Below are 14,210 nucleotides of genomic sequence, written 5' to 3' on the forward strand. Positions count from 1 at the left end.
AGCAGAATTTCCCCCCGACATCATCTGCAGAGCTGCAGGTTTCAGAAACCTGCGCTGGGACTTGTTTGGAATGCCAAGTATGGGGTTCTACTTAGCAGCACAGTTAGAGGAATATATAACACCATTAGTCTGGAGCTATGAGAAGTATTTTACAGTGAGCAAAAATGAAGTATGCCCAAAGTGCTGGAGCCAAGGTCACGGAAGGGGAGGCGGGGGAGGGTACTGGAGGTTCAAAGATCACTTAAGCATGTCCAGCATCCACACAGGGGCCATAGTAGGGCTTGGATAGTGGGTGAGGTGTACTGTGTCCAGCATAAGAGCACAGAAAGCACAGCACTGCAATTAAGTTGCAGGGGTTCTAAACAATGGGTGCAGTTGACATGCTTTTAATTGATATACCTATGGCACTGTCAATATCTAAAATGTGTGCAGTTAAACCTCTTGATTTTAAACAATCATATCGAGGTATATCTTATCAAATATACATTTCATAATTGCCTTATCTTAACCTTTGTCTTGAAACATTGTGTTCCTCCTTCAAGCCACCCTCTGATTCTTTACGACTTCTCTTAACACCTTTCTTCATTTGGTCTACTTTTTTCTAGGTGCTTTCCGTGTCTCTTATTTCAGTGGTCATTTAATTACACTGTTCCCTTTTTCATTCAGGTCTGTTGTTTCTTTGTTTGTGCGATTGATCTTTCTTTCCGCCCTCTCTCCCCTTCCCATTGGAATGTCTTCAATGGTCCCTCCCATCCTTTCTTGTTTCATTGAACCGCCACTCCCGTTGGTTAAATCCAATTCCTGCATCTGTTCTATTTAATATTTGAGCAATGCATTCCTTTCACACCATATCTTCCATTCAACAATGTTATTTATGTATATTCTAGGTTAAAATAAGTCTTTATTTGATTCTCTCTGTCTTTCTCCTTTTAATGCTCCCCCTTTTAATCGTTTCGTCTATTTCACAGTGTTTCTTCCGTCATTTGTGTTTTCCTTTTTTACATTAGCGTTCGCCTTTACCCAACTTCATCAGCCTGGGGTCTAACATATTTAACGCGCAGCGTAGTAATTACCTGTATCCTTTTTCCAGGGAGATACACTTGGCGTCAAATTTGCAGGGATCGAGACTTGGAACGCAGTGATTGATGACTTCATCACAGAGCTCACCTGAAGCAGAGGAAGCACATTTGTTACAGTCAAAAGGACACATAATGGGAACAATGATAGCAGAACTCTAACACAGCCTTTGTTTCCAGACTGTTTTCAAAGGGCAGCCCTGCCAACAAAAGCCAGCAAGTAACTATGCATATTTCTTGACAGCAAATGTCTATTTCAATGTCAACATTAATTAAGCAATAAGCCCCCAGCTGGGTGGCGGCATTACCGCTTCAGGTAATGCCCTGGGTGCCCTAGTTACAGGCCAGAGCAAAGCAAGGGCCTTAACGCAGTCCCCAGGACATTACCAGCGAGGGGCTTATTACTATTAGCAGCCTGGCCCATATAACTGGGGTACCAAAAGTGTCTTTTTTAAGTTGCAAGACACCTGTGGCGTGTAAGCAACTGAAGAAATAAAAGATGGTTGCCATGGAACGAGAGAAGGGAATATATGTAGTCCCTTCTCCATTTCCATGGTGGCCAGGACGCAGCTGATAACGACCCGGCAAGGGCCAATGAGCCCGCTGTAACAAGTTTTTTGTCCCTCGCCGGGTACTAATTATTGTTTTCATGTTCCTGCATATTACGTTTTAATTCTTTGAGGAATGCGTTATTTTTGATTAAACACTGTGATGTGACATTTTTATATAATCACACATAACCTGTATTTTAAAATCCTCCCCCTGATCCGTGCAACTTTGTCAAATGCTTATGATGCAGTCATAAATTTCATCATTTAGGTTAAACCTAACGAAAAGACCCTAATGTGCCATGTAGTAGCACATGGGCAGTGCACCTCAGCCAATCAGAAGGCTTGGAAGGCAGCTATTATCTACTAGTAATGAATGGACGTACAACCGTACTGTGGGATCTCTCCATTGAGAACCTAGTAAAGACATATCCAACAGTATTAATACAGAACAGAAGCCATTGTATGTGTAAGATAAGAAAACAACCAGGATCGATTTATGACTATTTATCTTGAACATGAGAACACAAAAGTTATTGTGGTTATATAATCAACACCCTGAGGAGATTAAAAGTAGCCCCCCCCCTCTCCCGGATATCTACAGGCGATTGTGGCTAAGAATTCATTAGTCCAAGTGGACGGTATTATTAGACAGAAGCAGACATTCACATATGTATGAAATCAATAATAGGTATCCCTGAGCGATCTAAATGCTCTGTGAAGGTTTACAGACGAAGAGGGTAAACTAAATACATGCATGCGTCACTGGACCCTGAAGAAGCATGCACTGTAGGCTTCATGTCCCTCGACAGAGCGAAACGCGTGCAGGCCAACGTTCTAGCAATGCATTGTCATCCAGAGATCAGGAGACCCCTTGCAATCAGTTAGTCTTTAACTGGAGTATTTATGTAGAGGGCCTTTACAAGCTATTTGGACTATTTGTGCATACTTTTTTGTGACAGTCATGAATAGAACTGATCGTTTTATAAGAACATCAGTATTAGAGCATGGAATGTTCTCAGATTGTTTAATTCTGTATATTCATTGCTTGTCTTTTCAGGTAAGGTACTTTTTGAAGCCCAACAGCAGCGGGAAGACTAGTTTAGAAATCAGCTGTCAAAGAAGCACAGCATCCCTCTATGCAACTGGCTCAGTGTTCGTGTTTAGTGCATTGCAACGTGACATATGATTGGTGTGTTCTAACATTCCCCCCTAATGAAATCTTTGCACATGTTGATATGAGATATCATTGCACATCCTCGGTCAGATTCGCTGCATCTTTCTGAGCTAACATGCCTCCATGAGAAATGCAGTTACCATCCACTTTGTAAGTGGCTGGTGTTGGTGCTGGAGGGGAGTCCTCATGGGCCATAACCTTACCATCTGGGCCACTGGAACATCGATCTCACCTTGCAGTGAAGGGCAATGCACTGCACAGCTAACGCCCCCTAGTGCCCACATTGGAACATGCAATACCAAGCTGATTGGAATCCTGTCCAGTCAGACAGAGCAAAGCTGCATGTTTGACACTTACAGAGGACCAATTCCTGGGATATGGTGTTCAGTTTATATTCCCGCACTTTATCAATACACAGAACAGTGTTGCTGGTATGATTGATTATTTATAATGATTGTTATGATTGATTATTTATAATGCGCTTAATACCCAGAGGGTTCTAAGCGCAGACCCGAGGATCGAACCCATGTTGCTCCGTGTCGTCTTGCTTCCAAGGCTAGCACGTTGCCATTGAGCTATCCTCCCGAGACAAATTTGAGAATGTAACTCCCTTTGAGAATGTGAACTATTGGGGCAGTGCCAAAGGTAAGTGAGGCCATTCTTCACCTTGCTGTTATCTGATCTAGGGCAGAGGCATTCTCCATGGCACCCTGCGGTCTGGGGCAATGATGGTATCTATTGTGATATGTAGCATAGGGAAACAGTACTCACCATTCTCCTAACTGGCCTGGGACACATCTTATCCTTTTCATTGCACAATGCAGCCTAGGGTAGCAGTCAATGGACCCCTTGCCGATCCACATTATTATTATTATTATTATTATTATTATTATTATTATTATTATTATTATTGTTATTATTATTATTATGCCAATCACACTGTGTTATTGGCCTCCATTGGGCTGCGGGGTCTCGGGCAATAGTGGCCTACATGGTGTCACATGATCTAGGAAAACAGCGCCCATCGTTGCATTATGAGTTTCAAGAGAGAAAAAACAAATAAACTTGCCTGTGTAATTTGGTGGGCAAAGGCACACATAGTTGTTGATCCCATCCACGCAGGTGGCATTGTTCTCACAGTCGTTGTCTTCACAGTCATCTGGGTTAATTTCGCATTTCTCCCCTTCAAATCCCAAAGGGCAGGAACAACTGTAAGAGGAGAATGAGAGCACGAGTGAGAAAGAGGGAGCACTAACTAGGATCTGTTCTGAAAGCACGCGGAGACACTGACTAGGGGGCATGTTGAGAGCTCGCCGGGGCACCGAGAAAGATGCATATCGAGAGCCAGCGGCCGCAGGGGTTGTACGGCATGTGAGAGTATGCTGGAGCAGACAGGGTAGGACCTGAGTGGGCAAGGCCTATCCATAATCTGTAAATGCCCACTCAGCAGCTCCGTGTGGGCATTTACAGATGTTAATGTGGCTGCGGTGGGCACAACTGCATTAGCCTCAGGCTCCACTTGTTAGACAATCCTGGCTACGCCTCTGCGCCCCGATGGCTAAGATGCAGAAGCCACTTTGTTGCATTTAACACAATGTGTAGCACCTGAGAAAAGCATGTCTTTTCCAGCCTTTCAGTGCAATCCCAAAATCAAGCAATACACAGGAAACGAGAATAACAGTGAATGCAAAGTTGAATTTTAAGCACAACATGCCTTTCACCTAGCGCGTGCACGCAAAGCTGGCAGCCTAAAGTGTTTGCTGAACATTTGTCCATGGAGAAGGGGCTGGAGACTAGACTCCCAGGAGCCTCCCGTGATAGGAGTTTGACGTCTAGTTCCTTTCCTGGCGGCCTTGAACTGTGAGGGTCCCCCTTACCCGACAGGCTTCTTCCCCCATCTCCACACGCGGTCTTGCTTTATAAATAAAACCTATTTTCTTTTAATGATGGGCCCAGCGTCTCATTAGATTTCACCTGCTGCTTTCCCGCCTCGCGGACACGAGCTGAACCCGGCGTGTCACTGACCCTCACTGCGATGCATGCAGGCCCTCTCCCCTTCCCTTTGCAGCGAGCGAGATCCAAACTCAACCTGAGGGTTCCCTGTGCCCCCCGTGAAAGAGGGTCTGTCCGCAATGGACCCCTTGCCGATCCACAATATCCCCCCTCATGATGCAAAACAGAGATAACCGTTTTTCAATAATACAAGACCCGTCATTACATGGCTGTCCTTAACTACAATTCTGTGTGTGTTTTCTGCAAAGTGATGGCACAGGATTAAGCTGAAAAGTTCGCACCTTCTCCTATTGTACAGAAAATGCATACTTTTCCTTGACCCGCTTTATACTGAGTCGACCTATATTTTTAAGAGAGCTGGGAAGTGTTTCTCATGTTTTTTGCTGCTTGTTACCTGAATCCATCTTGGTCCGCCTCACTGATGTGGCACGTCCCACTGTTCTGGCATGGGTTCTGAATGCAGGCATTGATGGGCACTTCGCAGTCTCGGCCCTAGGGAATGAGGTTCACAGAAAGGCTCGTTAGTGGTTTCAGGCTCCAGAACTGGCGGTGCTTCCCGATTTGACATCGGTTATAGATATGCACGGAACCAAGATGTAAATTCATACAGTCTTAGTTACCCGCTAGGCATAGCGCCTCCTTGCAGTATATCGCGCAACACAAATAAAAGACGCTTCTAAGCAGCTAGGAGAACAAGGTGGACAATACAGGGTTAATCGAGTTCCAGTGGAAGTAGGTTGGCAATTATCATGAAAAGCCATTTGATAATTATGATTTTTATTATTATACGTTATTTATAACATGCTTAATAATCAGAGTTTCTAAGCGCGGACCCAGGGATCGGACCTGTGCTGCTCCACGTCGTCTTGCTTCCAAGGCGAGCACATTTCCCCTGAGCTATCCTCCCGAGACTATCCTCCCGAGATAGTACTTATAGCTCAGGCTCAGATACTTTCTTGGTTGGACTGTAGCCATGCACACAAGCTTTGCCATCAGATGAATTTAATCTTATAAATGACAAAGATGCAAAGTTTCCAAACTCTTCAAGCTGATTGGTGAAATAGGGGACCAGCGTGTTTCGTTGTGTAGGCCACACGTGGCACACACGTAGGGCTTGATTCACAGAGCGTTTTCCAATGGGATTGTGCCATTATAAAAGGCTTCTGTGAACCAGGCACTTCACTGGGGAGCAGCCTCTGCAGAGATTGGCTGCATCTTGTTACGGGAAATGAAGACATAGTTCAGAAATGTCCATATCATAGAGGAACAAACATATGAAGACTGCGCTTGTGGGCTGGCACTAACCCAAAGGTGTACTTAAGTCTTCCACATTTATACAGGTAGTTGTTCAATGACACAGAATTGAATGTTGTGAGAAAAGGGGCGATAGTGAGAGCAACACATTGGTCAGCAGACCTAGAGAGAAGAAGCTGCAACAGTGGAAGGTCTATTCCAGCGGTCTGCAACCTTTGGCTCTCCAGATGTTTTGAACTGCAACTCCCATCACCCCTTAATAATCATGGGCATTATAGTCCAAAACATCTGGAGAGCCTGAGCTTTCAGACCTCTGGTACACATCAAGTGAAATTAGCAGTAGGCCTTGTACAGATCCTCCGATCCCCCAGCCCACATGCCCTGGGGGCCCTAGCGCAAAATCCAACTTTTGGAGAACTTTGGGTCCCTGGCGTGGGTGAGGTGGCGGCAGACTCTCAAAAGGTTTGTGTGTTCACATTTTGGAAACATGGGTGCAATGTTTTGTCTTATTTCATGTGCAAGTATTTCAATCAAAACCATTCCGGGTCCAACGCTGGAGCACCTTTGTCAGCAAACTTTAGGCCAGGCCTCCTGCCGTCTGAAGTGAGACATAGCCACCTGGCCAGCGGGCAAGGGAAGACAGAATGGCAACTGCTATTGGTTGTATGCAGGCTACAGGTGACCTCAGGTGAGTTGACATGGCATGTGAGAGAGCACATACATAAGTACTTCGGCATGTCGGACTCTTCACATCTAACCTGGTTGCGCTGCTTCAGATGTCGCACGTGCAGTTGAACTCACCTGATACTTGTGCCATGCTAAAGTTGTATTGATATAGTATCTTGACACTTATTCAGAACCTAAACTGAATTATGAATTTAAACAATTCAGACAGAGTGCATGCTCTGGGTAATCTGAAAGTCGCTGTATGTGTCACAAAAAGTCTTTGTATTAAAAAGTGGTCAATGAGTTTCAATTGTGCTTGCTCTCTGCATGCTGAAAAGTTCGATAATTGTAGACAGGGATGCTAAAATTAGCATGTGCAAGTAGGTAATTGCCATGGAAACAGGTTAATTTATGTGGTACTAAATTCATATGCCGTACATGCCACTAATGTTATGTTATGTTAATAGAACTTATTAAGCGGTAGCCCAAGGGCATCTTGACGCTAACAACCAAAAGTAGCCAGCAGAGACCGGATCAAGCTGATTTAGAAAAGAAGAGTCTTCAGGGAGCGGTGAGAGGGGAGGTGATTATCCATTCCTCGAAGGGAGAGTGGGAGAGAGCTCCAGGCCTTCGCTGCAGCAGTGAAGAACGCTTGACCGCCTATACGGGAATATTTTATCTGGGGGACCTAAATAGTTAGCAAAGATTGAGAGCGAAGTGCTCTGGAGGGGACATAGGCACATAATGTTGTCTGGAGATATTTAGCCCCCGGTTTGTATAGCCTTGTTTATCTGATGGCTCTGTAATTGACAGGGTTGTATTCACAATTATGTGTGAAAAGACCTCACTGACTGCCACAAGATCGTATGATTTGCTCTGGTTCCTCCAAAGTAGAAAATAATGAATTCTCCTTCATGGCCTATCAGTTCATTATTTGCTTTTATTTGTGATTCACAAGATGCCGCTTGCACGACAGGCCACCTCAGGGAGCTGAGGAAGGAGAGTGGGCTGGAGTTGGGGACAGAGTATGGAGCAGAAGGGGGATGCGATAAACAAGTTGGCGTGTCAGTAAGCAACAGCAATGGTTGAAAATGTGTTGGCCTGTGGCACCAAAAAAGGCTCAGAAGTCTAAGAGTTCCTTAAACAGCAGGGCCTCAATCAAGTTTAGCGTTCATCGCTGAAAATGAGATTCTCATCTCAAAAAGGTCTGCTTTGCTTTTGGGTAATGAGGTTTTGTGGTTGGTCTTCAACCTCAACCGACCAACGGTCCTGGACAAAATCTGATAGCTGGTTTTCTTATCAAATTTCAGGGTGGAGGATATTAAGATTGACCTCGAGAGAGAGGCCAACTGAATGCTAAACCTCTGACCATGCCCATCCGAATTGTGGCATCTCGTCAGTCCCACCACCTACTTTTCAGTGCCTGAAGTATTCCTCCCAACTACATTTTACTAACATTCCCTTTTACAGCGTTGATGTTTTTTATATACTAGTATTTTGGAAGGGATGAACAATGCATTCTAACATCCAATTCTTAATCATTTCAACAATAATGCATGCTGAAAGCTAGGTAGGTAGAAAATGAGTGTCTGGAGCCAAGAGCACTGTAACTTTAGGAATATGGGGTCGCTGATGGGAGGGGAGTACGCCAAAGCATGCAGCGGATTAATGGGAGCTGCTTAGAATCCAGTGGAAAGTAGACGTGGCAATGGAACTACTCAGTTAAACTAGTCATATTGGCCGTCACGCCTCTGGATTGCACCAGTACATGTATCTAATCCGTTTGCAGTGTGTAGGCCACATAACCTGAAGCCTGATGCACAAAATGTTGCATAGTGAAGCCTGGCATGAAGCATTTGGGCTTTGTGTTATTTGGCCTGCATACGTTGGATTCGAGAGAAAGGGCTGCAGCAGGTAAGTGGAGGGGGGAAAGTGGGGAGCAGGAAGGGGGTCTGCGGGGTGGCACTGCTGAGTGTGGATGTGGGAGGGCCCCCTGAATAGGACTGGTGTAAAGGGGGGTGAACGGAAGTCTGACCTTGCAGGTGGCAGCCTTTATGGGCTGGATTCGGCAAAGTCAGACTTTTGTTCTCAGCCTACAGACCCTGATCCAACCAACCACCACTTAACGATAACAAACTACTATTTATGTGAATCCTGACATGGCTTACAGATGCTCACTTGGCTCCCCTAAAATCAGTCCACCACGCTGCAGCACATCTTACTAAGGGAGCATAGAAATTTGACTGAATTACCCACATCCTATGCAAACTACATTGGCTTCCGCTCCAAGACAGGTTGCTGTTCAAGACTGCATGTATCATCTACAAAGCAGTCGCTAGTAGCACACCAGTGTATCTGGTGACTAAGCTCCGCATATCTGGTGGCACATGCTCCCCACGCAGAAAATCGACCAACCAGCTTGAATCACAACTCGTCCTCTAAGAGAGGACCCACAAACAATCCTTCTCTTGTCAAGCAGCCACCGTCTGGAACGCGATCCCGGTGTCGACACAGCATGCCCCCACAATTTGCCTATTTCACAAATCTCTCAAAAACATGGCTCTTTCAACAACACCTGACCGATGACTAATTCCAATGGACACACACACACTGACACACAGACCTCACTGTACTGTGCTACTGTTAAAAGATGCCAGCCCAAAGGCCAGCTACCCACACCCTGTACAGCGCTCTGCTGCTCTCGAGCTAGGTCTGCACTTTAAACAAACAAAATAAATAAATAAATAAAAATAAATCCTGCGTAGTCCTACAATATTAACTGGTCTTTCAGTCAGTGTGCCACTGCTCCAATGGCCATGCCTCTATGCAGGAAGTTCTGCTGATGTGCCCCAGCTCTGTGGCAGGCCGGCTGGCACGTGATGTTGCATAGATTAAGTAGAATCAGCTTCTGCATCCCATGGTCCCAGAGTGCCTACATTTCCACAGGACTGTGGCCCTTCATTGTTATTCGAGGATTCAGAAGTCGAGCACTGTGGCAGATCATTAATCCTGCCACTGGCAAGGACATCGGAGCAGAAAGTGTAAGACAGACCCAGTTGGACGACAAGCTGTTATATTTTTACTGGAAGCGCCAAACACATGTTTGCAAAAAATGAGACCTTGGTCCTACTCCCACAAGTGATTTAAATTCATTGTGCTGTGTACTGTAATTCATTAGAGAGTGTATGTGACAGACGTTGCACAAAATGGCTGCCCTTTATCTGACCTCTGGAAGCATTGCACACCGGCTACAGTTGCTAACTCTGCATTTGGCAGCTAGCAATCTGTTTCATTCAGCCAAGAGAAATCTGACTTCAGTAACACTGCTCTGCGAGATGCCTGCTTGCTAAGGAGCGAGATAGAGCTATTTTAGCCAATAAAGCATTCCTGCTGTTGAGTAGTTACAGAGAAATATCAGTGTTGACAGAATTTGATCTATATTCACTTAGAGTGTAATGCAATTGGAAATATCTTGTTGACTGAAAGGAGAAAACGTTATCAAACTGCCAAGAATGGCACGTTTCCCCATTTATTCAATGTGGAATTTCTTAATACTTCCCTTTTAATGCAATGTGGTAGATCGTCAGCAAGCAGCAGAGGATTAAGCGCTTCCCCGGGAGGGCCAATGGTGTGAACAAGACTGGAGCCAGAGAGGGGAGTGGTAAACTGGCAAATAATTGTGAAGTACGCCGGCTCTCACATCACCTCCAAATTAGTCTCATCCTTAAAAAACAAATGATGACCTAAATGCTGTAATAATGCATAAATCATCCTAATGCCATCCTGTACCTTAAACAGTTGAACCCTCCCTCAATGGCCACTAAATCACCTTTCTGCAAAATCTCGTTTTGCTGATCAACAGGTCCTCCTGTGAGGCCAGACTCGATAACTCCTGCATACCACAGACTCCATAACTCCTGCATACCACAGACTCCATAACTCCTGCATACCACAGACTCCATAACTCCTGCAGAACCACTCAGCGTTGATCCTGCTTCTTTCATCCTGCCCCAAGTCCTGCCTTTACCTTACCTCCAACTTGTTTTGGGACACAAACTATAAACAAATTCTCCCATCTGTAAACTTTGAACATGCTGATAAAACTTTACCCTAATTAACAATCTCGTCTTAGTGGGTAGCCTTTCTGATAAGCTAGTCCTGCAAGAGACAAACTTTGACCATCTACTGAAAAAAGAAACCCATACATTAAAACTCTCGTAGATGAACTGCTACAACAAGCCCCGTTCATTCCCAAACCATATACTCCACACTTCTGCTGTAGGGGAATGTTTGGTGGGCCACTAGAGCCAAGTCGTGGAGACGTATGGTCTAATCCCTAACATTGTGCTGCGTCAATCCCTAAAGGACGTCTACTGCATAAATTGCAATGCTTGTGGAGAATACTCCTCAATTCTGATGTCTGCTGTGCCTCCAAACTCTGTGGATTGAGGAAGGAAGACACCTCTGAGTTCAACAATACGAATATGTTTCAAACTGATTTGTATTGTTACAGATACAAAGGGGCTCCTTTACATATGAACAGAATATGTCCAAAACTGTGCATTAATACATATACCATCTTTGTCCCTTCCCCATCCCAAACATCTGAAACCTCCCTGAATGGTCGCCAGTCATACCCCACCCTAAAGACCTTTACAGTGTTGAATGCCTCCAAGTCAGCCACCCTGTCATGTCTCAAAAGACACTCGGACTCTACATTCTATTTGCTGCTAGGCCTGCTGCATCCTACCCCTTACCCTATCAGGGACCTAAACTGTACACACTAGCTGTCCTAGTCCCACATTTCAAATCTGATAACAAAACTGTCTTGTCTTAAATGTTCTTATTCTGGTACGCACTTCTAATATGCTTGGCCTCCTAGCAACAAACCTGCAACAAATGAGAGGAATGGGCCTCCATCACCGATCTGGTCAACAGGTTTAGCTGCGGTTCGCTCGCCACAGACGGTCTCTGGTACCGGTTCTACTCACAGCGATCTGGGTCAGCTCTGCTCTGCTGGTCTGGATCTCTGGTTCTGGCAAAAGTTCCTGGCACTGCATACAGCTCTGCTTTCTGGGTGTTTCTGGAACAAGGTTCTAGGCCAGAATCAAACAGCTCGCCCGGCTGTTGAATAGTTTGGTTAGGTTGCTGGATTCTGAGGCCTGCTGAGAAGGATTCAGCTTTTGGACTAGGCCTCTCTGCTGCAAGTTTTGAAATCTGGAGTCTGGTTTTCTAAGTTCTGGTTCTGGAGTCTTCTGGATATTGTCTGGTCCGGCAAAATGCTTCGCAAGAAATCAGTTTGAAGTGGAAAGTGAATGTCCCTACCTGGATTTCAGTGGGTCCTTTTATGTCTTTAGAAAGTGGGTGGGTGCGTGGGCATAACTAAGCCTGCCCCTCACAACTTATCATTGGCCAAGTTCTCCTCTCTCCCTTGATTGGGGGAAGGAAATGGAGTGTCATCGTGATGAGGTAAGTTTATGGGTCAGAGGATCCTCCCCTTGTCAATTTGCACACAACTCCATTTTTGATCCAAATACATATTTCCCAGATACACAAGTTGTTGAAAATACATGTACACATGATGGATGAATTAAGATAGGTCCCTGATCAAGCCCCATGTTCCTGCGAGCTTGGATTCAGAAATGACAACATTTTGCGCTTTTTAGTAGCTTTTGCAACATTGTTTTTTCCTCAAAATTTACACAGAGGTACACCACCTCCCTGAGCACATTACAATAAGTTTTCAATTCTCTAGTGTAAGCACAGTGTCTGCAATATTAATAAATAGTGGGGTTCGGCCTCAGAACATCGTACAGAGTCCTAACACCTCTTGAAATGTGCACAGAAAAATCACAAGAATAAATGATATTATTATATAATTTTGCCAATTTCGTACTATGAATTATCCATCTTTTTAAAATTATGCTCTGGCCCAGATGGGTGTGGTTTATGTTCCAAAGCACATGGGGGGATTTCTGTCTGTCCCCGCCTCGAACTCAGGTGGCTCCCAGAAGCACTGCTCCTCCCAGTTTCTTCCAAGAGGAAGCCATTTACGACCCCCCCTAAATTAACATTTGCCTGAGCCAAGGAAAGCTCATTGTTCTGTTTCCTGCAGCCCCAGGTACCCCATCCCTAATTCAATCAGAGAGGTGTGATCTCCTATTGGCGGTGCAGCAGAAGGGAGGCCAGGCCTGGGAATGCAGTTGCTGGGCAAGTTTCCACTCCTGTCGGGGGTAGTTGTCAGGCAGAATTCAATCTCTTCAAGCCAGGCTTCAGCTAAATGTCACTTTTGTTCCAGTTTTTTTCATGCAAATCAAACTTACAATTTTGACACATGCAGCTAGAACTCTGATTCTAAGTTCAAAACTATGACATTTAAACAGTTGCAACCTATGTGACACTCCAAAGTAAATCACTCATTTATTTTAAATATTTCGATTTTAGTGGTTTTAAGTCCAATTTCAATTGAGCTGCTGACATCCACAGCTCAGCCAGTTTTGTTATCAACATCATTTTAGGCTCTTCATTTTTCCAGATTTTGTATGCACACAAGACTTCATTCTGCCAAATGTCTGCTGGTGTTCAGTAAGATTTTTGAATATCTTTCAATGTTTGAAATAGGCATTTTGAGCTTGAATTTCAGAGAAACAAAGGTGATTTCAAGGCGCTTTTTCAGCTAACCGGCACTGCTGTTTTTCCTTTGGCACCACGTTTCACTCATGGTGCTTCTGGCCCATCACGCTCGCACTGGTGGTGGCAGGTCAGGCGACCATTTTAGTGTGCGCAAAACTGCGCGGTTTTCCTGGATTCTGGTGCAAATGTGAGTTTTTCAGCCATCTTGGATTTTCTAAGCCCACAGCACCAAATGTTGTAGCATAATGATTCAAACGTGGGTCAAGACACCTGACACTACACATGAACAACGCTTGGCCTGCCAAAGAAGACTGTTGTGGAGCCATTCTAACCAACCTGCGAACAAAAAATGTTACTTCGCCATTGACCCTTACTTTCACTGCCAGTAGCTGGACCGCACAGGCAAAGGCACCCCCAGAGCGAGGAGGTAGGAGCCAACATCTCTTTCCATGGCCTCACAGAGCATGTACGGACTAAAGAAATGTCTGTGGACAGACCAAGCACCCATTCACAAAAACTTAAAACGACATGTTGCCACCAGAATAACTTAGCTAAACATTTTTCCTGAGTGCATGAGAAAATAATATTTGATTTTTCGCGATTACCTATGCTACAATGGACACATAGATGTGGAAATACTCCTTCGTCCATGTGATAAACATACAAATAGTTCCTTATGGTACTGTGATTATGCCAAATCCATGTTCACCACATACAGAATTCCATCAACCAGTTGCTGTGGGTACACTACTTTCCCATAAACTAAACATAGAAGACCTCCACCAAATGCATGTGGAGTGACTTCACCAAGCCCCCACGGATATTTCCCCTCAGAGGTCTTTG

At 44.8% G+C, this 14,210-nt stretch overlaps 1 protein-coding gene across 1 annotated transcript in view; it reads right to left on the reverse strand.

Annotated features, from left to right (window-relative positions):
- The window catches only part of SLIT3 (slit guidance ligand 3), a 1,101,025-nt gene that overhangs the window by 101,544 nt on the left and 985,271 nt on the right, over window positions 1-14,210 (reverse strand). The window contains exons 27-29 of the mRNA XM_069654301.1: window positions 5,209-5,306; window positions 3,871-4,010; window positions 1,074-1,167 (exon numbers count right to left, since the gene is read on the reverse strand). Of these exons, the coding sequence (XP_069510402.1) occupies window positions 1,074-1,167; window positions 3,871-4,010; window positions 5,209-5,306 (332 nt within the window). The remainder of the gene's footprint in view (window positions 1-1,073; window positions 1,168-3,870; window positions 4,011-5,208; window positions 5,307-14,210) is intronic.

This window comes from Ambystoma mexicanum, chromosome 3q (assembly GCF_040938575.1).
Source record: "Ambystoma mexicanum isolate Mex_15411 chromosome 3q, UKY_AmexF1_1, whole genome shotgun sequence".
In the NCBI taxonomy this organism is placed as follows: domain Eukaryota; kingdom Metazoa; phylum Chordata; class Amphibia; order Caudata; family Ambystomatidae; genus Ambystoma; species Ambystoma mexicanum.